Raw genomic sequence first — 25,876 nt, 5'->3', positions numbered from 1 at the left:
CTAAATCCAGTTTTATAGAAGACAACAATCTGCATAATGCTGAAAATGTGATTAATAATATTTAAGCCCACCATGTGTCTCTGGCTTTATATGTAAATGTGTGGATATATTTAAAATTAAAACCAAACACAAATTTTGAAGTTTGCTACGTGAAATAATAAAAGTTTAGGCTTTTTATGAGTAACTATTACTATTATACTTTTTAAATGTTTTTTTTTTCGTCAAGGCAAAAGTAGACTAACATAGTATGTTACATGTGTATGTATGAGTAAATAGTAGAAGTACATGGAGTGAATTAGAGAGTCGTACATATTTAAAATGCCAAATTATCATTACACCAACTCCTATCCTCTGGCAATATTTCTGGTTTCACCAAATATTTTTGAATTTGATTTAGAGCAGCAGATGATTATATGTAACCGTTAATCATACGGCAAATATAACGTATTTTTTCAAGGTTATAACGATAATTGGAACTCAAATTGCAGCTGAGTGTTCTGCGAACAGAATATAATCCGTGAGAAAGCAGCAATATACTTATGTAGTTATTAATTTAGTGGCAAGCGAGCGGAAAAATTTAACGAACTTTAAATTTTTTTTAAAATAACAGAAAACAATTATAAAAAGCGGTTTGTACATAGTTTCGTTTTCCTTTGTCTATTAACGATACGCTTGATGTTAAGACAAAATGATTTTTGGGTGAAGACCCCAATTATTTATTAGGAACGCTACACTTACTTCTGTTGCTAGTAAATCAGTTCACAATAGTATTCTAAATATATGCAGTGTCTGCTTTAAAATATTCACTCAAAATATTAAAACGATCGTTGACTCCACTAAGTTTGTTAGCTTTCTATATAAGTGGAACAAGAATAAGAAATAATTCATAAAAAAAATGTCAGTATTCATTATTATATATATGAAAATATATTTTGCCTATGTTCTTCACTCATTTATATTTCGCATTCGTTGGAATATACACTGAGACACGGCAACACTGTTCCACAGCTGTTCCAATTAGCAATTTCCAAATATTATTCATCTCTTTCATGCACACACTTTGGATAGCGGTAACACATAGTAAGAGGAATGGTATTGTTTTATATTTGCAGAGAAAATTATGAATGCGGGAATTTTTCTTTTCGTGGATGAGTGGATAAGTTCTTGTGGCAGGCGGCCCCAGTGCAATACCTGGCGAACTGAAAGTATTGTATGAAATAAGGTAGCATGAAAGAGTAATTGATGCGATAAAAAGGTGTGGAGCAGAATTGAATGAGCGCCGAAAAGAACAGAGCAAAAATTCCTACATTGGCAAAGACTTTCGCATTTTGCTTTCAAAACTCTTGCGCTGGAAGAACAATAAAAATTGCACAAAGTGCATTCGGTAGCTTGCGTAGCAGAAGGAAGTTTAATCGTTAAATTGCATGCGAACAAGTCTTTATAAAAATACAAAAGAAATATAAAGATTGCCGATTGTAAGCAGATGAAATCTTCTATAGTCAAGGGGTACGAGAACTCAATCTAGTGTGCGTATGTGGAGAAAGTGGCGGTGGAGCGGGTGCACGTACCATTGTTTTTGTGTAGTGTTAGTGTCAAAGTGTTTATTTTTGGATAAAATATAAATATAAAAAAGAAACGAAAATGCCAAATACCGAAAGCATTAACTTAGCCTTGCCTGAAATTTAGCTAGTAAAGGAGAAACATAAGGCAACGAACTTATGAAGTGAACTCAACCAACAAATATCACAATCGAAATTTAGTGAGTTTCGTGATATATAAATTGGCATTTTTCTGAAAGAAAGATAAGGCTCTCTCAAGTGTAAAAGGAAGTGGTGAATCTGCAATGGCAACGGAGAAGTTACGCATAACATTAAACAACCCGGAAAAAGTATATTCTGCGGGCGAAACAATAAAAGGCGAAATCTCTTTAAATCTAACCAAGCGCACAAAAATACGTGGTACGTAGATGATTGTAAAATATTATTTATTTATTATGCCACACTTCTAAATGCCTATGTACATTTGTATGCATTCACATATTTTTCTATAGAGCCCCAATAAGTTTTTGAATTAATTTCTGTGATTATTTTGCATTTCACATAGAATTACATAGCGCTACACATACGCACATGCATATGCATAAATATCAACACATACGTTTTTCAAACAAAAGAACTTTACTGCAATGGTCCAAGCTCTCTACGAAAACCTGAATCATCAGCATTTATATACCATTATGTATTTGACTCAGAGTACTTAAACATTTACTTTAAAGATTCTTTTGTTTAAGCCATGAATGCTTTGTATTTTCTGAAGTTAATTGCCTACTTATCAAGTGAATCTATTATGACTGGAAATTTTTAATTACATTTTTAGTTCCTTATTTAATTTAGAAACAAACATGAAAAGATATTTGAACCTATTTTTTAAACTAATCTGCTTGAATTTATTGGTATTGCACATATGTATGTACATATGTACATGTATTTATTAGATTTGTTATTTTTTTGTTTTGTTCTCATTAGAAACGTCATTCATAACTCTCTCAGCTTCGTATACTACTACTTTTTGTTTTGATTTCACCGTGAATGAGCGCTGCGGCTAAGAAGACGCATTTAGCAGGTGTTTGTTTTTGTTGCTTTGCAATAGCCAACCAACACCCTACATTTGTCAGGCACTCTTGAACTTTTCGAACAGGAAACGGAACTAAAAATGTGGGTTAAGTATATATTCAAGTATTTTTTCCTGCATAGGCGATAATAAACAGATTAACAGCTACATAATAATAATTAATTCTTCTGAGCTGACTTTAGAATTTTTAATGTATGTATATAGTAATATATTTTATTAAATCTTCATGCAGCTTAACGTGCTATTCATAATTTTTTACTTGCAAATATGAATTGTAGCTCCAATAATAATTAATACCAACGATCGGCTAAAGTTCAGACCTACATAATGTGTAGATTGTCAGCTGTTGTATCTATTACTGAATCTATCTTCGGTTTCCTATAATTGCCGATTCGAATGCTAATCTATCCCATTGATAGTGATTTACACTACCATAGTTCTGATTTGTCCAAAATCTGATGGTTAAAAAATCGCAATTCTCTATCAGCTGATATCATGTGATATGCACGAACAATGAAAGTGTTCGTCTAAAATTTCATATGATATAATGAACGAAAGTTTATTGTTTTAATACCACTTCATCAAATGTTTTAATGCTTAGGAAATTCCCTCTTAATCACGCGTCTAATAATTTCAAAGTATTTCACATAAAAACGAGATTATATCTAATCTAAATCTCTAATATACTAGAGCGGCAAATCTATTCCAACACTCTACTCGCATTGTTTTTTTTTTTTGTTTCAATGTGTTATCAGTTTACGTCAATTTGTTTAGCTGAGGTAATAATAAATTATTTATAAGTTGTTCTTGTCCTTTAATAATCTACTATGCATTTAATTGAAATTGACTATAAATAAATATACACGCATTCTATCAATGATATTCGTTTGCTCTTGAAAATTAATCTACTGAAGATAACACAAATTGTGTAGCAACTATTATATATGTATGTACAATACTCTCTTGAATAACTCATGTTAACATATAAATATTTTATTTTACGAAAATGATACAAAATGCAAAGTGTCGCGGTGAATGAGCCTACTTTTTCGGCATAAATAACTTCTTATTCTTTACGGACATCGCTTATATCGTTTATAGTCTCTCAAAATAGTATGTTATAACATATGATTGTTTCTAATTGGCAAAAGTTTGTCCATATTATTCAGTTTTTTTTTTTTTTTGGGAATTTCAAAGATGTTTTCTCTTCAAATATTTATTCAGTATGAAGGTTAGTTAATGTTTGCCAGTTTATATGTGCAGTGTTGAAAAATAATAAAAACTATAAGATGTACATACATACATATATTTATATTTGCTTGTTTTGTGTCTTTTTCATAGTTTTTTTCTGTAATTAGATGCATATAAGAGAATAATTTTTTAATGCTTAGTATACTTTTAAAAAATTTGGAAAATTAAAAAATAAAATAAAATAAAATAAATAGAAGCAAAATCGATGAAGCAAGCAATTTCTGAAATAGTGGCAAATATTTTAAATATTGTATTTTTTAATAAATAAAATAACTTAAATATAAGATATTTAGCTTCCAGTACTATTTATATGTCTTATAAAAATACCATTAATTTTTTGTTGATGTCTATATGCCCATATTCACGTAAGTGCGCCTAAAAACACACTATTTTTAATATGAGATTATTTCAACAGCATTTTCTCCTATGCAAAACGAATCTATGTTACGAAAGTGAACATTAAGCTTATGCTGCTATCATTTCTTCCACCACTGTACTTAGTATGCTTATATGGCATTATGATCTTTTTGCAATTGCATTAATAGAAGCAAAAGCCGGTGATATCAACTGTTTACAGTGCTATACATTTTCATATCGTCACATAAAATGCAAAATAACGTAACAACATTTTCGAAAATTTACAGTGACGTGAATGAAACACGCAATAAAATAGAGCAAGATTGAAAAACATTTTTAATATTGGTTAAAACTGGTTTATACGTGAGCACAGAATATAAAAATTTTGGACATATGTAATATTATGTATATAATTTGAAGTAGTGAGTCGTAATGAATAAGATACTCAATTTCGAGTTTTTTGATGATTCGTTATTTTGCATTTTAGGTGACGATATGTACATACATATGTATGTACAGTACACACATAGGTATATGTACATATTTGTTTTTTGTGTCATATATTGCTTTAACTTTGTTATCACCTTTAAGCCAAATCGTATATAAACCCATTTCAACACAAATGTATAGCATTTAGTTATCAGAAAATCTACAAATTATTTATAATATGGCTAGTTTAATATAATATGTGCGAAATAGCAAAAAATAACTAAAAACAACAAATAACACCACTTGCGTTAAACACAACGGTCGTGATTGCAGCAGCTGAAGCCTTATCAACGTCTAAGCTAAAATTATCAAACAGATGTTATTGGAATTTTGCTGCCAATGCCTTTTGTTGCTTTATGCTATAAGAAATGCTTTAATATACGAGGGCAGTCTGAATAGTTTGGAAACAAAAGGATGTCGCAAAGGGTCAAAACTGGAGAATACGCTGGATAGGACAGCAGTTCATACCCACAGTCTAGCTGTGGGCCAGTGTAATGTCATTATGGAAGAGCACGTTTTTCTTTGCAAATATTTTTGACCATTTTTTCTCTAATTCGGCGTCGAATCATCCCAATTCGTAGAGTGCTATGACCTATTGCGCCTCACCAGGTAGACGATGATCCCCCCTTGTATATTACAAAAAGCGGTGTATATAAACTTTCCGATCGATAGGGTACTATTCGCCTTCTCCGTGGCAGGATAAAGTCAACTTCTTCCACTGTACTGTTGCACTATTGCGGCATCGGTTGGTGAGGCTGGGTACTTATCGGTCCACCTTCGTAAGTTAAAAAGTGTATTGTAACAGCTGTTAACAGCTGACAACCAGAAAATTCATTTCTTTAACAACCGTTATGTGCCAGTTAAAGCATGACAGATAATTGTTCAAGCAAATACAATTTGTATGGCATATAAACATTTATTTTCTTTAAAACTACTGATACATTCGTTTTTTTTTTCAAATTATTGTTTCGTTAGCATTTATAATTTCTACTCACACGAAAAAGGTATACTCATACAAATTAGTTTATAAAAAAATTATATACAAATTAAATCAATATATTTGTAATAATACATATGTAAATATGTAAAACTACACTAGTAATCGGGACCTAAAGAGCAGCACATAACTATTAAATACATATGCTTATATATGTATATTGTACATTTGTATTAATGAATGTATATATCGTTAATTAACGTTTACAATTATTGTTCTTGGTTCCAACACGTTGAAGTAAAGTGGGCTTTGTGTATTCCCCACAAGCGCACAACTACAATACTCGCATAAACATATCCTTAACGTTTTTTGGTAACGTCTCACAGCCTTAAACCCTCTTGGCAACTGCCGACCTTGTCTTCTCCAATAGGAATTTCTCCACCTGCGGCCATATTTCAGCGGTAGTGCGTCCCTTGAAGTTAGTGATCAGCTCTTGTTTCTGATAATAGTCAAACACTGGTCGCAACATCTCCTCGTACACTTGCAAGCGACACGCCACCACTTCGGGCTTATCGTCATCGCGTTGCACCAAATCCTCACCGGTCACATCGTCTTTACCCGGCACTTTGGGATCATTGAAGCCCACATTATAAACACGTCCGGACGGCAAATGAATCCAACGTCCCTTCACACGTTCAATGATCACATCATGTGGCACTTCTAAATTAATAACCGCATGTAATGGTTCACTAGCGCTCAAACGTTCAGCTTGTGCCAATGTACGTGGAAAGCCATCGAGCATCCACGATTTGTTGCCCACCTCGGTAATGCGGCTGAGCACACATTTCATTACAATATCATCTGGCACCAGTTTGCCCTCGTTCATGAATTTTTTCGCCTTCTTGCCCAACTCGGTATTGTGCACCACATTCAATCGCAACATGTCGCCGGGTGAAATGTGTACGAAACCGAACTTTTCGACAATGCGTTTCGAGATTGTACCCTTACCTGAGGCGGGCGCACCCAGCATCACCATACGGAAGACTTTAGTCAGCATATTTGATTTGTGCTTGTTAATGTTTTATTTGATTAGTTTGTGCGTGACCACGCCGATCGCCTGTCCAAATGATACTGTGTTTGGATTGCCGCACCGAGAGCAACTGAAAGTGAAGTGAAAATACCAAAGTAATTATAACTGATAAGCGGTTCGCAAAATATATTCTAAGCTTTGTTGGTATGTTTGTAAATGTATATTTATACTCCTGTGTGTTCCAACACATTTGAATGTTTTGAGCAGCGCTAAGTGGGTGAACAGGCACACACATATGTGCTCATGCATGTTCATCTTTAGTCGTAAACCTTATTATTTATTTATTTATCACTTATTCCAACTTAGCTTAAACTAATAAGAAAAGTCAATTGTAGGTTTAAATTATAGCTTCTATCTTAAGATTTAACTTTCTTCCATAGATAAAATACTTTTTTTTTATAAAATAGTAAGAACAATTTATAAAAATTCACTTGCCACGCACAGTCGTTTTCGCACAGTGTGTGTTACAGACAGACTAAATACCTATGTATATTATGAAAGATTTTGGGATTTCAGCTTTTCCAGCAATGATTCGAACTATAGCATATATGTATGTATGTATCTTCAATCTAAAACTTCTAAATCTTTTTGCATTTCGACTCCACGCGTTGCGTGCTGGGTAAAGCTAAATCATTCGTGGCCTTCACGGCCTGAGAAAACTCCTAACTCATAAACCTCCGAACATATTATCGAGAATAACGCACTATTGACACATAAAGTATTAGAGTGTACAGTAATGTAAAGATTTAATCCAGAAGGATTTGTATACTAAACTCTGGATTGACAAGTCCAACAAATATTTTAAAAGTTTAGTTTTAAGGTGTGGTAATTGCCAAATTTAATGGAGTAAAAACCATCTTAGCATGTTAAAGCTAATATATGAAATTAAATTTAAAATGTCCTTAAAAAATCGTGGAACTCATGATGTATGTATACATAACGTTTCGTATCTGTTGGGATTCAATTTCATTTAATCCTCAGAATACATTCATGAAAGGGTAGCAAACATGCAAGCGATTTACTTCCCAAATTAATTTTTCGAAATTCGGGACACTGATTTAAATCATTCCTTGTTTGTATACTATTTCCCAAAAAAAAAGATTAAATAAAAATATTCATTAAGCTGTTAAAACCCGAAATTTTAACTCTATAGTTGTTCAATTTTACCACTGTATTTTTATTGTTTACTAGTGAAGCTTTGCTGTCACTCTTATCATTCTTTTTTTTTTTTGATCAACGCGTTTTGCTAGCATTTTGGCGATTTTGATAAAATAACTTTTTATATTTGTTCCATTTAGCATAAAGTTTTACACAGGTACACAAGTTGAGTACATCAAAGTGTATATAAATTAAAATGATTGTATTCATATGTAATTTAATAAAAAAATGCGCATGTACAACTGAATGTGTTCAGCCACCGGAATTGTAGTATAGAACTCAAAGCGCGTACTTATATCTGCATAAATTATAAACTAAATTAATGCTGACACCGCACACGTCCACACGCTCAAAGTCCAAACGGCTTTGTAAAAACAAGTTCAGCCTGAACATGAAGCATTCAGAACGGCAAAGGCACTACAACCAGAACCACCGTCAACAGCCACTGGTCGTACTGTTTAGTAGTGATGGGAAATGTGTGCTCCACAACTTTATAAGCGCCACTGCGCATTCAATATCAATTCATATTAATAGTTCGCAATTGGCATACGTTCTTTCACGTAATTAAATTGTTATATTTATATTTATAACGCTCACACTGTGCAAATTTACATGCAAGCAGGGGAATGTTGCGATGCGCTCATATACACTGCGCTTATATAAATTTCGCAATTATTCACAATTTTTGTTTACACACGAATTCTTCTTAGATTTCATAATATTGAAGAATACAAACAATTTCCTTAGTTTTCGTGATTTCTTCATATTTAAAGCTCCGCTCGTTTTGAATTTCCTACAAACTAATTACAGCTATTGTTTGTTTATGAACTTCACAATTACATATTTACATTCTGAAATGCACGTACTTTAGCTACACGCTCTTCTACGCTTTTGTCACTTTGTTGTACAATTCCTTTTTCTGCACGCCTTAATTTCTCGCTTATTTTTCCAATCCACCAAGTGCTCGTGTCGATTTGCTTCCTCGCACATCCAGCGGCCGGGCAATGACTGATTATAGCGTTGTAGGCAGCCAGGCAATTGGGTTGCTCTAGTTAGTAAGGGATTTGGCATTTGTCAATAGATGTGTTGTAGATATGTACATACGTTAGTTTGTTGCTTGTCACCCGCATTATTGGGGCTCGCGTCTCTCTGTTGACATAGTTATTGTACTTTGATAACTTGTGTTTACTCGCAAATGCGTAGGTTTCTCTCTTCGTACACTTAATACACCTCTTTCCAGGTGCTTATTGTGAACGACAGAGTTGGTCAATATCTCGCTATCGCATGGTGTTATTTTATTAGCAGAGGTCATAGGGCAATTCATATGGTTTTCGCAAATTTGTATATTTTTTTACATACATATATGGATTTTTTTAAATTTATGCTATGTCCATTTTTCCTTAAGCAAAATCTGTCTTCGTTACCGGTTCGTAATCGATAGTTAGCTTAATGAACGACTTCCGCTTGGAAATATTGGCATTGAGTAAAAGTTAGTTATGCAAAAAATATTTAAGGAACTTTAACTTGGTTCTACAAAAATTATTTTACATCATAAACACATCGTGCTGTTTGTTGTTGTTGTAGCGGCAAGAATATTTTGAAGTAATTTCCAGGAATGGTGGCGAGTTGACAGCTCTTCTTCTTCTTAATTGGCGTAGAAACCGCTTAAGCGATTATAGCCGAGTTAACAACAGCGCGCCAGTCGTTTCTTCTTCTCGCTACGTGGCGCCAATTGGATATTCCAAGCGAAGCCAGGTCCTTCTCCACTTGGTCCTTCCAACGGAGTGGAGGTCTTCCTCTTCCTCTGCTTCCCCCGGCGGGTACTGCGTCGAATATTTTCAGAGCTGGAGTGTTTTCGTCCATCCGGACAACATGACCTAGCCAGCGCAGCCGCTGTCTTTTTAATTCGCTGAACTATGTCGATGTCGTCGTATATCTCGTACAGCTCATCGTTCCATCGAATGCGGTATTCGCCGTGGCTAACGCGCAAAGGACCATAAATCTTTCGCAGAACTTTTCAGCAGCTCTTAGCTGGATAAAAATCCAGAACCGTTCCGGTTGCTTAGACTCGACTATCATGGGATTTAATTAGCATTGTTTTCGTGAGTTTAACGGTTGTCCTTAATTTTCTTATAAAAATTATCGTAAATATGTATCGTTCATCTATAAGCTGCTTAAAAGTTTTAAACCCTTGTTTCTTCGAAAACTTTTCGCCGCTAACACAAAATCCTAATTGACAGTTAGCTTAATGGGCGACTTCCGCTTGAAGCTCAACTGTCAAAAATTGCAATTGCATAAAGGTTGGTTATGCAAAAAATATTAATTTAAAGAACTTTTAGTGTTTTATTGGTATTGATATTCGTAAAAATATATCGTCCATCCAAAAGCGGCCTAAAATTCTTACTACCCCTGATTCTTCGTTAAAAGTTCGCGGCTAAACAAAAAGCAAAAGTTCGGCCAAATATTTACATACATACATATGTATGTGATTTCGATGTTTGTATTTGGGCTACAATCGGCCGGTGGACAAAAGCTGCAATGTTCCGATATACGGGTAGGATGGGAGAAATCCTTATAATAAATATCTTTTTGTCATCTCTTTTTATGCTTGATATTTAAAAGTCAAATAAGGTTTTTGGCTGGAACGAGACATAGTACTCTTAAGATAAAGCTTGCTAAATATTTTTACAGCGAATTAGGAAGTATTGAATGAAATCACAGTAATTCTTTGTGAACATTAGGGTTTATTGAAAAATAAATTTTATACAGACCAAAAAAGAAATAGAGATTGCTCCAATGCCAATCCTTGCCAATAAGCTACAGCTGTATCCCACAATAACCATTTAAGCATATATTTTTTAACTTGTAACAACAACAAAAGTAACGAAAGGCCTTCGTCAACAAACAATATTGGTTTTTGGGTAACTCATATTGAAATGCATGAAAAACAAAATATTTATTTATTAAATCGACACGCTTGGTGTATATATAACGCTTTGGAACTAATTAGCTGATTATTGAGATTAGTTAACACATAAGTATATAAGAAACTTACTGTGGGAAGTGTGGCAATTTTAGCACATTTTGCCATTTTTTCCGCGGGAAAAAAAAATTTGAATATTTGAGGTAAATATTCACATTCTATAAATATGAATGTTATAATGTGAATTTTTAACAGTTGCGAGGGAAGGAACATACTGGGTTTTGTTATTATTTTTAATTCCCATATGGTCGATAAAAAAAATGTAATTTTACGTTAGTTAACAAATCTTTTACACGTCGAGTGCCTCGTTAGAAGGAAATGGAACAAAATCCTCGAAACAAATTTTTATAAAGTTAGAATAATTTTCCTGCTTATTGAAGTACTTTTTCAAACTTAGAGTGGATGGCACAGGTGGGAATTCAAACTATGCTTTGATCCAATTCGTAGGAAATGAAAGATTTACAGTTGTTTAATGACGAAAACTTTCCTGAAGTAATTTCGAGGAGTCGTGCCAAGTAGACAGTCCTTGGGCGGATAAAAATTCGTGCTCCGTTCCGGTTACTCCGACCGAACTGTCGCGGGAACATTACAGTTGTTGTTGTAGGCCTTGGCCGGATAAAAAAACTTTGGCCCGTTCCGGTTACTTGGACCCGACTGTCGTGGGAACAACTTTTGCAGTCTCGTTTAATGCTTGGAGGACAAAATTCCATACTCTCTAGACTTTCTTACAGCAATTAGGGAATATAAACTAGACTATAAAGAATACGCCATATCTTTATTGATTATAGATTTTTTTAAACTTTATTTTATTCAGCTTTTGTTAGTTCGAAAATACTTTTTATAATGAAATATGGTATGAAATAAGAAGAGGAAAGGAACGCGTGTGAAATTTAAGCTAATTGTATGATAGGAAACTACGAACATGCATTTTACATATGTTCCTATGTATTTATGTATGTATTATATGTGTATATCTCTTTATTAAATGTTACATTTATATTATAAGAATGCTTAATTAAAAGTGGCCTGCTGTGGGCTTCTTTAATATATCCTTATCGCGTTGTATGATTTCCTGTTTTCGCTCCTTTTGCGCTTTATTGATAATCTCGTCAATTTCCTCTATTGACGGGCCATCATCCACTTTGCTTGCTTGACTTCCCCCTTCATATTTGTCGTGTAGCCAACGTCCATTAGAATCTCGATCTTCGACAGCGTTTTCACGACGCCATACACGATTTCCAAAACCACCACCGCGTGCTGCTCCTCTTCCACCACGCCTTGGCCATGGCTTAGCTGGCTTGGAGTTAACCTGTTGGGGTGGTGAAGGTCTAACACCTCTACTAATCGTACGCTCATAAGTATGTTTTCCGTAAGACGATTCACGCCGGCTATGCAACGTACGCGAACGAGAACGTGTGCGACTTGGAGTACGAGAGCGGGAACGACGGTAAGGTGACAAGGAGCGTGATGAGCGAGAACGACGGTGAGGTGACAAGGAGCGTGATGAGCGTCTGCTACGTGAACCACGTCGGCGCCCCCCATCATACGTAATGGAGTGTGAACGTGAACGTCGACGATTCCAACGACCACCCGAACGTGAACGGTAACGGCCGCGACTAAGACTGCGGCTGCGAGTTCGAGTAAATTGACGACGTTCTCGTGATGGTGTAAGGGAACGTGAACGAGAACGCGGTGAAGGACTTCGATGTGCCAATGGTGTAGCCACGCGAAACAATCCAAATTTATCCACCTTAACGGGCCGTTTGATTTGAAATGAAAATTTTGTGCGCTCGTTAGATGAGGCTGCACTAGCAGCTGCAGCGGCGGCCGAAGTACTTGGATAAGATGCATAATAGGATGAAGAAGCGGGATAGTTGGATGCGGAGTGCTTTGATGAACGCTTTGAGGATACATGCGGCGGCGTTTCAGAACGTTTGCGGTCGGTCATGCCAGCTTCTATGGATTGCACTAACTCCTCCTGACGCTTTTTAATATCGGCTATAGTTTTTTCATATTTTTGCAAATTTTCGGTGAGTTTATTTTCGATGTTCATGCTGCTGATTGCTCTGGTTATTTGTGTCACAGATAAATAAATGACATAGTTAACGAAATAAAATAAAACTTACTTGTAAGCTTCCTGGAAATTAATTTTGCTCAATATATTGGCTGCATTTTTTTCTTTACGACTAACTTTTTTCGTCTTTTTATTCTTTTTCTTTTTTATTTTCTTTTTTTCCTTCTTGTGTTTCGATGCTTCCTGCAATAATTTCCGCACACGAGAGCCTGTATCGTCGTCATCCAGCTGAAAATATGAAAGCCCTTGTAAAAAAGCGTTACGATTGATGACGAAATGTGTTGCCTTACCCGAAATTCATTAATATGCGTTGTGGCGGACGGTACATTATATGCTGTCATGTAAAATGGTTGATTCAGTTGTTTCTTGGACTCTTCCTCCTTTTGTAGGCTGGCCACATGCAAAGCCATGCGTTTACTAAGCGGTGACAATGATCCCTCCTTTCCAATATCCTCGTTATCTGAAAAGTGAGCGCAGCGTACTTTTATAAAATGGCTAAATATTTTTTTTTTTTAACACAGTTTTGTCCTTTAGAATACATCCAAAAATATTTCAACATTAAATAAGCGGCTAAATAAAAGAGAAATAAAAAACGGTTACTTAAATTTTGCCCAATTAATAATCCTACCTGTATGCTCAGTTTCCGAACCGCTATCACTGGACGTTGAGCCATCGTCACTTGAAGAATTTCGTACTGACATTTTTTCCTTTTCTAAAGTGTCTTCTTCTTCACCTTTACATACACAACAAACAAATCAAACACGCTTATACATTATATACATTTTCCGAATTAGTAGAAAATTAAGTGATTTCGCTACCTTGTAGATGTGCTAAATTCTCAAAATATTGACTACCGGAACGCTGTTGAATTGCTTCGAGCGATAAACGCGCTTGTTCATGATTCGGTATAATATTTAAACAATCTTGGTATGCTTTGGTTGCATCTTTTATGCGATTTTCATCCTCATAGCGACGACCTAGCGCCACAAGAGTTTCGCCCATATATTTACGCGCGTTTACATGATAAGTGTTAAGTTTAAGAGCTTTCTCGAAATCATCTACGGCTTTGAGAAATGAGCCCTTGTTGGCGTAGAGTGCACCACGCGCGACCAGGCCTTCTACATTACGCGGGTCAATGGTGAGAGCTTTGTTAAGACACTGAAAAGCTTCAACGTGATTTCCATTCTTGAAATGTTCAATACCTTCGGCAACCGAGCTGTTATGTTTGTTTGATGAGATTGTTATTAATATGTTTGCTTTATTTGTATTAAATTTGTATCATAAGGCTACAATGAAAAAGAAAATATTAATTAATGTGGCAAACATAAAGCACTCACCGGAAAGCCCATTTGCTCGCTTGTGTGCGGCGCAATTCCTTGGCATATTCATCTCGCGGAAATGGATGTTTCAATGAAGACATGAATGTGTAAGTTTCATTCACATCTAAGCCATTGATTTCATAAAGCATATCATAGTTCGGATTCAGAAATTCCTTAGATTTAAGCATGTAATCCTCAAATTTTTCCAAGTTATTATAATCAATATGTCTTTAACATTAATCAGATGGCGAAAAATCTTATTAAAAATTAGTTTTCGTTTCGTTTAGAAGTTCAATAGAAATAGCAAATTTTTTTTGAAGCGAATTGTTTTTTTTTTCATTATTTTTGTAATTTGTTCTATAATCTGCTATTCCTTTTTTACTTCTACTTACATATATATTGTACATACCGATAGTATTTTGGCAAATCTGCAAACGTTATTACACCAAGTGGGATATTTTTATTTTTTTCATTCATGCTTTCCAAAGTCAAGTAAAGGCGCTCAGCATCTACAGATGTTTCCAATACTTCACATCGAAGGTAATCGTTTTTATTGAAAACACGCGGTTTATCATTACCATCCAATTCGGTTTTTGTTAAATAAGCCTTGATGTTTGAAAAATTATATATGAAAACCATCTATTTAGTGTAAATCTATCTATATATGTACAGACGAAAGCGATTTACCTTGATAGGTAGGTCATTCAAGTAGCGTACCATAGGCTCGCCCATGCACAGAGTTTTGACCATAGTAATATTAGGTTTTGTTACCATGCAATATATAATATCACCTGGATTAATATTTTTCATTATACAACGGCACCGTTTTTGTTTATCCTTATTTCTATTGACGAAGAGTTCGTATGGTGGCAGCGATGCTATGTATTGTTCATCTGCAAATGAAATCAAAAGATGAGTGAATTAACGTTTTTAAAAACTGTAATAAATAAATCGATACAAGTTGATCGATTTTATATTTATATTAATTGTTGTATCTATTTTCTCAAGACACATATATAAATTTAATTGTTCAATTTAGGAATTGGAAAAAAAATGCAAATTTAGAACGACAATCAATACTTTGTACGCAGTTGCTAGATAATTTAAGTTATTTTGCAACATAAAGCGTAAACTTACTTTCAATAATTTTATTTGGTTCCACCTCCGTACTAGTCAGCTCCGAATCGTATAAATCTAGCGCTTTACGAGCAAAAAATTGATGCAGCTTTAAACGCTTCGCACGATCTTGAAATGTAAAATATTTCTGCCTTTCCTGGTAGATGGAGTAGTCGGGATAAGCAGGTATACCGCACTTTTGTATGTCCCCTGCCCCGCGTTCGTCATCCCAAATTTTTTGCATGGGTTGACCGTGGAAACTCAAAGCACGCATAATATAATTCGTATTCATTTTGTTCACGATTTTTCTTATTATCCAATACTTCACTTTAAATAAAACTTATTTTAAACAAGTAAAAATTCCACAATTGAAATTGCACGAAGTGAAAAGACGCGTTAAGGTTTATTTTGGCCTCTATACGTACAGTGTACAGATAAAGAGTATCCATTAAATTAACATAGGGATAGGGATATCGGTAACTGTAATATCAAATTAAAATTATAATAATAACGATGTGGGGTTGGCCGGTTCCTATTTGTTAAATGACGCGTTGAAAAAAATCGAATGGTTAATTTATTCTCTTCCACTTTTGCCTGCCCACTCCTTTGAGTATAGCTGTGGGCAATCGTTTTTACCTCGCCAGTATATACCACAATAAATTGAAATTTTTGGATAAATATTGGTTGATTAAAGGCTCTATTAAGTAGCGGAATCTACTTACAATACACCGAACGTTTATAAAATCTATCTTAACCTCGTTTATCACAAAAAATTGAAAGAAATATTTTTTACTTGGTGCGGCTGTGAGAAAAATGACAGCAGCTTGCAAAGCGATGCGTCACAGTAGTGTGTTATTGTGAATGAAAAATGTAATGAATCTGATTCATGGCGAACGAATAAAGTGCATGTGAACATTGTTCGGTTAGATTTTCTTCGTTAACCCCTCGCATAGCTGTTACGATGGGTAAAATTCATTTGTAAATATTAGGGGTATTCGCTTGCTCTTGCAAGATTGCAGATTGCAAAAATACTATACCGAAATATACAAGGGCACGAGAGCACCCATTCCAGAATCTAGTGATATTTGAATGGCTAATTCGGTCAATTTGTGATGAATGACTATTAAGCATGGCTATTGTGAATTGGCGCACCTTATGCATACATTTTTAACAAAAAAAACTGTAACAAATCTTTATATTTTAAATAGAAATAATAAAATCTATTTAAAACTTACCTTGCTCAACAATTTAACGACGTAATATGTCTTTATGTAAAATCACAGCTAAAACAGGGTTGCAATTATATTTTTACGTGACATTGCATGCAAATATACATAGGAGGGGTATTCTCTTGCTCTTGCGAAACCCTTGCACTGTGCAAGAATTGCATATATTTCCTCTTGGTGCACCGACACAACAACAAACACACGCATAAAATTATTTGCAATGGCTGTAAAATATGTGTGATGAATATATTGAAACACATAACATGAATGTGTTTACATTTTTTTATGCAAATTCTGGCGTTTATAGACAAATACCGCATTTATGCAAACAATTGTCAACAAAGTTAAAACCGTTACCCACAAATTTTAATCGGGTTTAAGCAAATTTTCCAATTAAGCAGCAAAAAATTAGTAATTGTTTCAAAAAGGTAGATTTCATTTCAAGTTGCTGCAAGTTAAAAGTAAAATTGTTCATTTTACGTAGCCATTGACAAAATTCGAGATACAGATGAGATTGCGGCTATTGAAGGTGAAAACTATGAATGGTGCCAACTTGATAACGAATACATTCATTGCGACAATGAACTTGTCTACTTTGGAACCTTGCCCGACGAGGATATTGTTACAGACGCATTGGAAGTCAATGAAAATTCAATTGAATTTGAAGTGCCAGAAGAAAATAGCATATTTTTTAAATAACTTTGGATGAGCAAGTTATTTTCGAATGCAATGCACTAACAGTAATATATATTTAATTTTATCATCAATACGTCATATATGTACATACTTTAAGTGAAATGTGATTTTTATTTGTTTTATGTTCTAACTACATAAGTTAAACTTAATAAATTTCTGTATTATTATTTCTTTTATGAATTTGTATTAAAAGTATTTATCAGCATTGTTTATTTATTTTTTACATATCGAGAAAATATTTAGTACAATTGCGGTTAATTGTTTAATAAATATATAGTACATACATGGTACATGCGTATCTTTATTTTTTCTTTACTTTTAGCTATAAAAGTGCAAATTACTGGCAAAGGCAAATGCAAATGGATAGAAATATTACGTAAAAATTCCAACAATGAATCAGCGCGAAGTCTCTTCTACTCCAGCAAAGAAATTTACGCACACAATGAGCACACACTGCCCGTCTTTGAGCCGCGCGGCATTGAATTGAATCCCGGTGAACATAATTTCGAATTTACTGTACCACTCGATTACAATCTACCATCTAGTTTTAAAGGTAGTTACGGTTCCATAAAGTATAAATTGCGTATAGTCATCCAAAGGCCATGGACTTTCGACGAACGTCACATTATACCGCTAACTGTGCTGAAGCATATGCCGCTTTCACCGTGTTATCGTTCGAATCCCACCTCATTGGAAAAACAAATTACCAAAACAATTAGTCTATTTGGTACACGTCCCATAACAATGCTGGCATTGTTGCCGGAAGATTCAGCGGTACGTGGTGAACCTTTGCGTATTTGTGTCACTGTCACCAATAACAGTACGACAAATGTGGAGAAACTACGATTCAGTGTGCTACAGTATATCTGGTATTACAGTCATGTACCGTTACGTGTGCAAAAAATGGAATGCGTACCACTAGTCAATAAAGAGACTGGTGCAGTGCATAAGAAGAGTGAACGTTCCTTTGCACATGAGCTAATGATACCGCCTACGACCCAACCGTCCGATGATGAGCTAAGCGGTGTTATAAATATATCATATGAGTTGTGTGTGGAAGCGGTGCTACGTGGCTTTTTTAAGAATCTCATACTTAATTTACCCTTTAAGATGTATTCGAGTGGGGCTGTACTTAATAATTTATCTGGTGGTCCACCAAGACCGCCACCTCGATATGGCAATCGTAATAGTGTTAACATTGGCATGGTAGCGAATGTCACAATGAACGGTGCGGGCAATCCATTTGAGAATAGCGCTACACCATTGAGTATTGCAACTTATCCTTCACTTGATTCATCCATCGGCTCGCCATCGCACTCCTCACAATATAGCGAATACAGTTCATTACGTTCAGTTAATTCCGATTCTTCTGCGGCAAGTCCTGCCTTAGCGGGAGATATTTCATATGTCTCTGGCATATCCTCCAACTCCTCTACGACGACATTAAGTCCGGCTTTGGCTGGTGATCTTTCATATGAATCTTGCGCATCACCACAATTTAATAGTCCTTCGGCGCGTGCTAGTCTGCGCAGTTCAACGGTGCCCTATGTTATGTATCCACCGAGTAGTAGTCCACTCATGATCAACTCTTATCCGCCAGCACAAGTACCAACATATCCGTCATTATCGGAATCACCTGGTTATTCGCTGATGCGTTTAGCCGAAGACGTATTACCTCCACCGCCCATCACACCGCCCTCAGGGTCGACAGTGGGCACATTAGCGCGCCAGGAATCTTCTACATCAGCCACTACGGCAGCAGCGCGTTCGTCGTTTTTGCATGGAATGCAGCCGCCAGGAGCGCATGAACTGCGTAAGTACAGAGATTAGACTTGATTTTATTTACAGTTTTTATAGCTGATGAAACACAATGTAATGCAAATATGAATTCTATTTCAAATTTTCTTAATTAGTATATTATATGTAATATAGAAAATTATTTTCCAATATTTTTCCAGCACCATCTTATGAAGAACTTTTCGGCTCCGCCACTGCACCACCTGAAACACCGAAATGATACTGCAACTACTTCCAGATATAAAATACTTTAACTAATAATTCACTAAACACCACTACGGCGCCAAAAGTTACTAGACCCACCCAGGAAAGAGTAGAGTATGGACCTGCTGGGCACTCCTCTTGTTCTAAATGAAAAATCATAAACATTACACTAAATATTAAAAAAAATTAGACTGTTTGATTCATTTTGGTCGCAAAATTTACAGAAACATACACGAACCTACTCATACATATATACATTTAGTGTTAACATATTTTCTTTATATAGCATATAAATAAATAAAATTGAATTTGTATGTACGATTCGATGCTAGCACTTAAGGCAAAGCCTTTATAGTTTTAGGGCATTACCATTGACTAAGCAATGCTTTTTACACACTATTACAGCACGATAAAATCTCATTTTTTGTGGCTTGAAGCTTGATATCATAGTATTTAGCCAGTAAGTTAGTTATACGTATCGACAAAAATGTCATGCATACATACATACATATATATATGTATTACGGATTGTTTAATATAATTCCTAAAACCATAAAATATTAAATGCAAAAATGATGTTGATGAAAACATGTTAAATTGAAATTAGATTCAAATTTAAAACGAAATTGATACAAATTATATGTGTACATAAGAAATAGCGCTTGGATTACAGCAACATTGACATATGAAAAAGTAAGCAATAAATAAACTACATTCATGGAGAATAATAATTATCTATTGTTAATTAAAAATAAATAATTACTTTACTAAATATGTAAAATAGCACAAATATGCAACTGACGTGCACGAAGGCAAAACGAAACTGAAATTCCTACGCATAGCAAACGTAAAAGTTAAGTCAATAAATATTACATAGACATTTTTACAAAAAATACACACAAATATGCTTTTGTAGATATGAAAAGTACGCTGCTCAAAAATAGCTTCGCTTTGAAAGTCGAAATCAATCTTTATGTTGGGCGAAAATATTGCTACTCAATGCTTGCAACTAAAACTAAAATTTGGCAGTGTTGTAAGAAAGTCAAAAAGCCACTACGAAAATTATGTTAACCAGAAAATTCCTCATAGCTAAACAATTACGCTCGTATGTGTATTTAATTATTAGAAAATCATTGCGCTTAATTTTGGTTAAGAAAAGGTTTTTTGTATATTGTACATATAGCAATATATAAAAGCAACAAAAGTCGAGGCAATTTGTTTTTTACTTTTAGATTTTTGAATCTCAAACCTTTACAACAAAATATTTTGGTTTATAATAAAACTAAAGAAGTTAAAATTTTTTTGCCAACTATTCAATATACAGCATTATAAACATTCAATTTTATTTTCAAACATTTTATTGTTTTATATATTATTGACTATTTATTTTCACATAATTAAAAAATTCATATACACGATCTTGCCGAAATATAAATAATAATAAATAAAATACATATGTAAGTACTGTTTTCGAAAATTTGATTTTGTATATATGTACATATGTACAGAGGTACATACATATGTATATATGAACTTGTTAAATAAAAAGAAATTAAAATGCAATGCTTTATTTTTAGTCATCAATTTGTTAAATTGGTTATCATTAAATTATTTTTTAATTAAGTTGGAAAGAAAATTTTTGCAAATTTATTTTTATTTTGTTTTTGTGATAACATGACAATGGCAAACTTTCCCTGTTTGTAGTACCTCCAGGTGAATTTGTATAAAAAACCGTCTACATACAGTTTAGACAGATTTTATGTTACACAAATTTATATTGATAAGGCAATGTACTGCAGTCATAAGAGAACTCAAAACAGAATATAATATTTATTCCAGTCTAATGTACATACATACATACATACATCTATATAAACATACTTGCAACATGCAAGTAAAGCGACTTTGTTTACGTTTTTAAGCAATATTTTACAATTTAACTTTAATTACAATAACAACAGTTGTGACCTTAAGTTTAATTTTCTTCATAAAGTAAAGCTTGAAAATTAGCATCAACCCAGTTTCGGTTCAGTATATAGCTAAAAGTCTCATGCCACTAAAATAAGTATAACAAGCATAATTAAGCCAATACAACAACAAAAATTAATTGGTTTCAGTAATATTAAGATAATACCCTTCCAAAGTGTGTTCTATTTTATATTAAATTATATTAAACGCATAACTGTACTTTCTTAGTAATACTACTGTGAACGTTGACCGAAAGTAACCTCTAATTTTCTGTTATTTCTTTATGAAATACTAAATATTCCTCTTGTTTCTGCATTTTTCGAATTTAAATGAAACTTTTTAATAAATAAAACCTGTTTGTAACCTTAAGCACATACATATGTACGTTTAACATATGCAAGTATACGAAAACACAAACTTAACCTTAAACCATACAACTGCCGTTAGTTTCAAACCTATTTACAAGCAATTATTTAGCTAAACTTTGTTTATAACAACATATTTCAGTTTTGTCGTTAGGAGCATGCAATTTAAGTGAAAAACTTTTGAAAACTGATTTAAGAGTTTTTATTTTTCGAATGAAATTGCTGGTGAAATCGGTTGTAAATACTGGAATTTGTCTTTTTTGAAATTATAATATTAAAATAATAATAATAATTAAAATTAAAATATAAATTTGAGTACCGAAAATTTGAAATAAGAAAAATTTATAGCTTACTTATATACAAAAATACAAACATTAAAGATCTTTTGTGTTAAAATTTCTAAAAATAATTTATATCGTTTCTTTTACCATTTTTCTTGCCGAATGAACTTTATATAATTAGGGGTTTCACATAGTCTTATAAAGTTATAAGTTATAACGATCCGAAAACATAGCGTTCAGAGTTGTATTTGCGTAAACTTAATTTAGTATATCATCCAAGAACAAATTTTTTGAACTAGTATAAAAATTTATGATTTTATGATTTTACGATGCTTTATGACACATTGTGAGTACCCCAAATATATAAAATCGTTTTAAAGGACTGCTTACTTGCTTTATTGCCAGTGTGAAAATAGTTACAATTAATAGAAAAAAAAGATAAAAATTAAAAAAAAGAAGAAAAAAATAAAAATAATTAATAAAAATACAACAATAATTTAACAGTAAAATTAAAAATTTTGTACTGTTTATAAAATATAAATAATAAAGATAAATAAATAAATGAATTATTAAAAATAATAAAATAAATAAAAAATGGCTTAATTTTTATTAAGAATCAATAATTAATCCAACTAAACCCAAGATAAACGTAAAATTTTAATTTTCTGTTTTTCTTAAAAAATTTTAACAAAAATTATAATGATAAAAATAAGTAATAATAATAAAATTAATTAATAATAATAATAAAATAATATAATAATAATAATAATAATAATAATAATAATAATAATAATAATAATAATAATAATAATAATAATAATAAAATTAATAAATAATAATAATAATATAAAATCCAATAAACAATAGCAAAAACTTCAATTAAAACTTTTTATGCAGATTATTCAATTAGTAATGATGTTTTAGCAGGTTTATTCGAGTGTGTTTTAAAATTCTAACAAATCTCTAAAATTACATAACTTACAGTAATAACAAGTAAAGTCTTATGTAAGAAGTGTTAAAAACAATATTTATTCCAGAAATATAAATGTCAGAAAAACGCCGAAAATTACCTTAAAATGATTTTTTTTTTGCTTTAACCAAAAAATAGTGCATGGTTGTGAATTCAATAGATTTCAAGTAAAAACAAGATAATTTTGAAAATTAAAATTTAAACTTACTGAAAATAAAATAAAAAATTATTAAGAATTCTAGTTTTTTTTGCAACCCAAATGCGCCTACAACAACAGATATGTATGCCATAAGACTGTAATTGTTGAAGCGTTTACCGCTCCAAAAAGTGTTTTTGAAACAAATTGTAAATTATTTTAAAAATCTCAAAACCACTTTTTTATGCAAATGCAGCTTAAATAAGCAATTATTTAATACTTATAATTTATATGAAAAATCAAGCTATACGAAATATATACATATGTCCATACATACATACATATGTATATTCGAATGATTTTGAAATCATGAAACTATCTATTTTTGTGATTTTTGTTATTTTAACGCACAATTTGCGACACAAGTATTTTTCTTTCATTATTTATTACACACTAGCAGCACATTTACATATTTATAACTATTTTTTATGTTTTTTTTTTGTACTTCACTGCACAGCTACACACGCACATATGGTACATACACACATACAAATATACCAAACGAACAAATAGAAAAAAGTGAATTGTATACGCATTATGAATAATATTTTGTAAAACTGTTAAATTTATTTATTTTTTAAGCAAATGATTATATTTTAATTAAGTAAACATATTTGTATACATACAAGCATACATGAACTACAGTAATAAAATATACAATTTTTGCATTTGAAAATAAATTTAAAGAATGTGAAATCCAATGAAGTAACAAGTAAGCAAGACCCATAAGCAGCTCGAAATAATCAGTAAGTACATAATGTTGAAATGTGTAGGATTAAAGTAAATATTTGCAGATTGTAAAATATTTACAGATTGAAAATACTATGAACAAAATCTGGTTCAAATCGGGCCAGTAGTTTACGAGATATGGTGTTTCATGTAAAGGAGGGCGGTATCACGCTCATATCCAATTTTTGAACTCTTTCTTTAGAAAAAATTAAACAAACTTTCCTCTCTATGGGTTATGAAATTTTGGGAGAGCGGGAGAGAGATTTTTATACTATCATGAAAAAGAGTTGGGTATATGGTAAGATAAGATTATTAAATGGGGAATGCACCATGACCTTAGGTCTATTGTGCCCTCTCCTAAATCACAAGGACTCGCTTAGTCCCAGCACGTTGATAAAGTCCAATATTCTGAATGGGTGCTAATGAGGCGATGCGATCCCTATTCGGAAACATGGATCCAAGGGCTGGGTATATGGTAACATTCTGTGCAATATATTGCTGTGTAAGGGGGTATTCTCATAATCATAAAAATCATCATCATAAAAATTTTGATTTTTTTCAAACTTTTTCAAATATTATCTCCCGAAAATAAATTTAAAAAATTCACATTATTTCCGAAGTTTTAGCCGTTTTATACGTCATGACAACTGGACTGATAAACGTTAACTAAACATTAAACGCATTTTACTCGAACCTCCTTATCTGAGGTGGTTGGCAAGATAAAGACATCTCAAGTTCTACTCAACCGATTCATCCGAAATTTGATTCAAATCTTTGTTATACATTAAATTTTAAGTATTTTTTGAAATATTCGTAAAGGTCATAAGAAGGAAATACAATTCTACAACTTTCGTATAATGATAAAGTAGATCCGAATTTCGAATAGAATACATTTTCGAATCGAGTTACAGAATAGGCCCCCTGGACTGATTAACGTTAACTAAACTTTAAACGCGTTTTACTCGAACCTCCTTATCTGAGGTGGTTGGCAAGATAAAGACATCTCAAGTTCTACTCAACCGATTCATCCGAAATTTGTTATACATTAAATTTTAAGTATTTTTTGAAATATTCGTAAAGGTCATAAGAAGGAAATACAATTCTTTTTCAACTTGACGCTATTTTGTGTTTTGTTTTCTTTGGCTCATGTCAATACGATAGTGACATCTTTACTAATGAAGAAGTTTTTGTTTAAGATCAATACAGCGCTTGAAATCAAGTCAACCAGGAAGCACCGTTTCTTTTCTTTGCAGCCCCCATACAGTCCTGAAATCCATTTATTTTAATTAAAATTTGTTTTTTTAATTTCTTTTTATAATTTTTATTTATGTTCTCTAAATCCATAGAAATCATATAAACATTTATATTAAAAATGTTTTTTTTTTTTTATTTTAGTTCCATAGTTAACATATAACCAATAATAAAAATTATTGGTAAATGGCAATAATGTATAGCTCTCTTCGGGCTGCAGATAAAATTTCCTATTTTTTATTCTGATATTAAGCATTAAAGTGGGAGAGGTTTGCCATACACAATGAACACGCAGTTTACAAGAAGTTTTCACACACTCGCCGTCGTTGTATTCTTAAAAAAAGCCTCCACTTTAATAATGATATTCAACTACAAACGATTACTGCCAACTTCATCACCCCTTGCATGGTCAGCGTCGTATTTAATTTATTGTCGCCACACACGCTTAAGCGCTCTCATTGGAACTCGCGCCTTTTGTGTGCGTTCTTTTCGCCAGCGCTTACGAATTCAATTGGAAAGCCAACCGGATATGCGGCGTTTTGTTTTAAGCACATAAACGCAATAAACGTAAACGAATTAAATAATTACAAAGATTTGTGTGGTGAAAAAATACAAAAACAAAAAGTAAAAATCATATATTAACGGTATGCCAGGCATATTTTGGTCGTTAAGTGCAAGGCGCGACTATTTGATTATATTTATGGCACCCAACACATACATATGTATGTATGTGCCTACTATTTATGTACTAACGTGTGAGTAAGTGTTGCATAATGTTGTGCGGCATA

General features: G+C 33.0%; 3 protein-coding genes across 7 annotated transcripts; 1 reads left to right on the top strand and 2 right to left on the bottom strand.

The window, feature by feature from the left end:
• Positions 1 to 1,084: 1,084 nt before the first annotated feature.
• LOC120766761 (arrestin domain-containing protein 3) lies at positions 1,085 to 20,198 on the top strand. 2 transcript variants are annotated; one of them, XM_040092434.1, is made up of 3 exons: positions 1,085 to 1,958; positions 17,650 to 19,140; positions 19,286 to 20,198. In XM_040092434.1, the coding sequence occupies exons 1-3, from the start codon at positions 1,844 to 1,846 to the stop codon at positions 19,342 to 19,344; spliced, it is 1,665 nt and encodes a 554-aa protein (XP_039948368.1). In that variant the 5' UTR covers positions 1,085 to 1,843; the 3' UTR covers positions 19,345 to 20,198. The 2 variants fall into 2 exon arrangements, with proteins under 2 accessions (XP_039948368.1, XP_039948369.1); XM_040092435.1 differs by lacking the exon at positions 1,085 to 1,958 and adding an exon at positions 10,270 to 10,467.
• Positions 5,748 to 8,988, bottom strand: LOC120766762 (GTP:AMP phosphotransferase AK3, mitochondrial). Of its 4 annotated transcripts, none has more exons than XM_040092437.1 (2): positions 8,762 to 8,988; positions 5,748 to 6,825 (listed from the first exon to the last, which is right to left on the bottom strand). In XM_040092437.1, exon 2 carries the CDS (start codon positions 6,720 to 6,722, stop codon positions 6,054 to 6,056), a length of 669 nt encoding a protein of 222 aa, XP_039948371.1. In that variant the 5' UTR covers positions 6,723 to 6,825; positions 8,762 to 8,988; the 3' UTR covers positions 5,748 to 6,053. The 4 variants fall into 4 exon arrangements, with proteins under 4 accessions (XP_039948371.1, XP_039948370.1, XP_039948374.1 ...); XM_040092436.1 differs by having other exon boundaries at positions 8,780 to 8,988; XM_040092440.1 differs by lacking the exon at positions 8,762 to 8,988 and adding an exon at positions 8,154 to 8,385.
• LOC120766759 (tetratricopeptide repeat protein 14 homolog) lies at positions 11,681 to 16,121 on the bottom strand. The gene is made up of 9 exons (XM_040092433.1): positions 15,427 to 16,121; positions 14,977 to 15,182; positions 14,699 to 14,895; positions 14,308 to 14,517; positions 13,789 to 14,186; positions 13,599 to 13,703; positions 13,261 to 13,430; positions 13,023 to 13,198; positions 11,681 to 12,962 (listed from the first exon to the last, which is right to left on the bottom strand). Exons 1-9 carry the CDS (start codon positions 15,695 to 15,697, stop codon positions 11,912 to 11,914), a joined length of 2,784 nt encoding a protein of 927 aa, XP_039948367.1. The 5' UTR covers positions 15,698 to 16,121; the 3' UTR covers positions 11,681 to 11,911.
• Positions 20,199 to 25,876: the final 5,678 nt, after the last annotated feature.

Source organism: Bactrocera tryoni, chromosome 1 (assembly GCF_016617805.1).
Source record: "Bactrocera tryoni isolate S06 chromosome 1, CSIRO_BtryS06_freeze2, whole genome shotgun sequence".
In the NCBI taxonomy this organism is placed as follows: Eukaryota; Metazoa; Arthropoda; class Insecta; order Diptera; family Tephritidae; genus Bactrocera; species Bactrocera tryoni.
The sequence above is the reverse complement of the archived record's forward strand: the minus strand, read 5'-3'. Positions and strand labels throughout refer to the sequence as shown.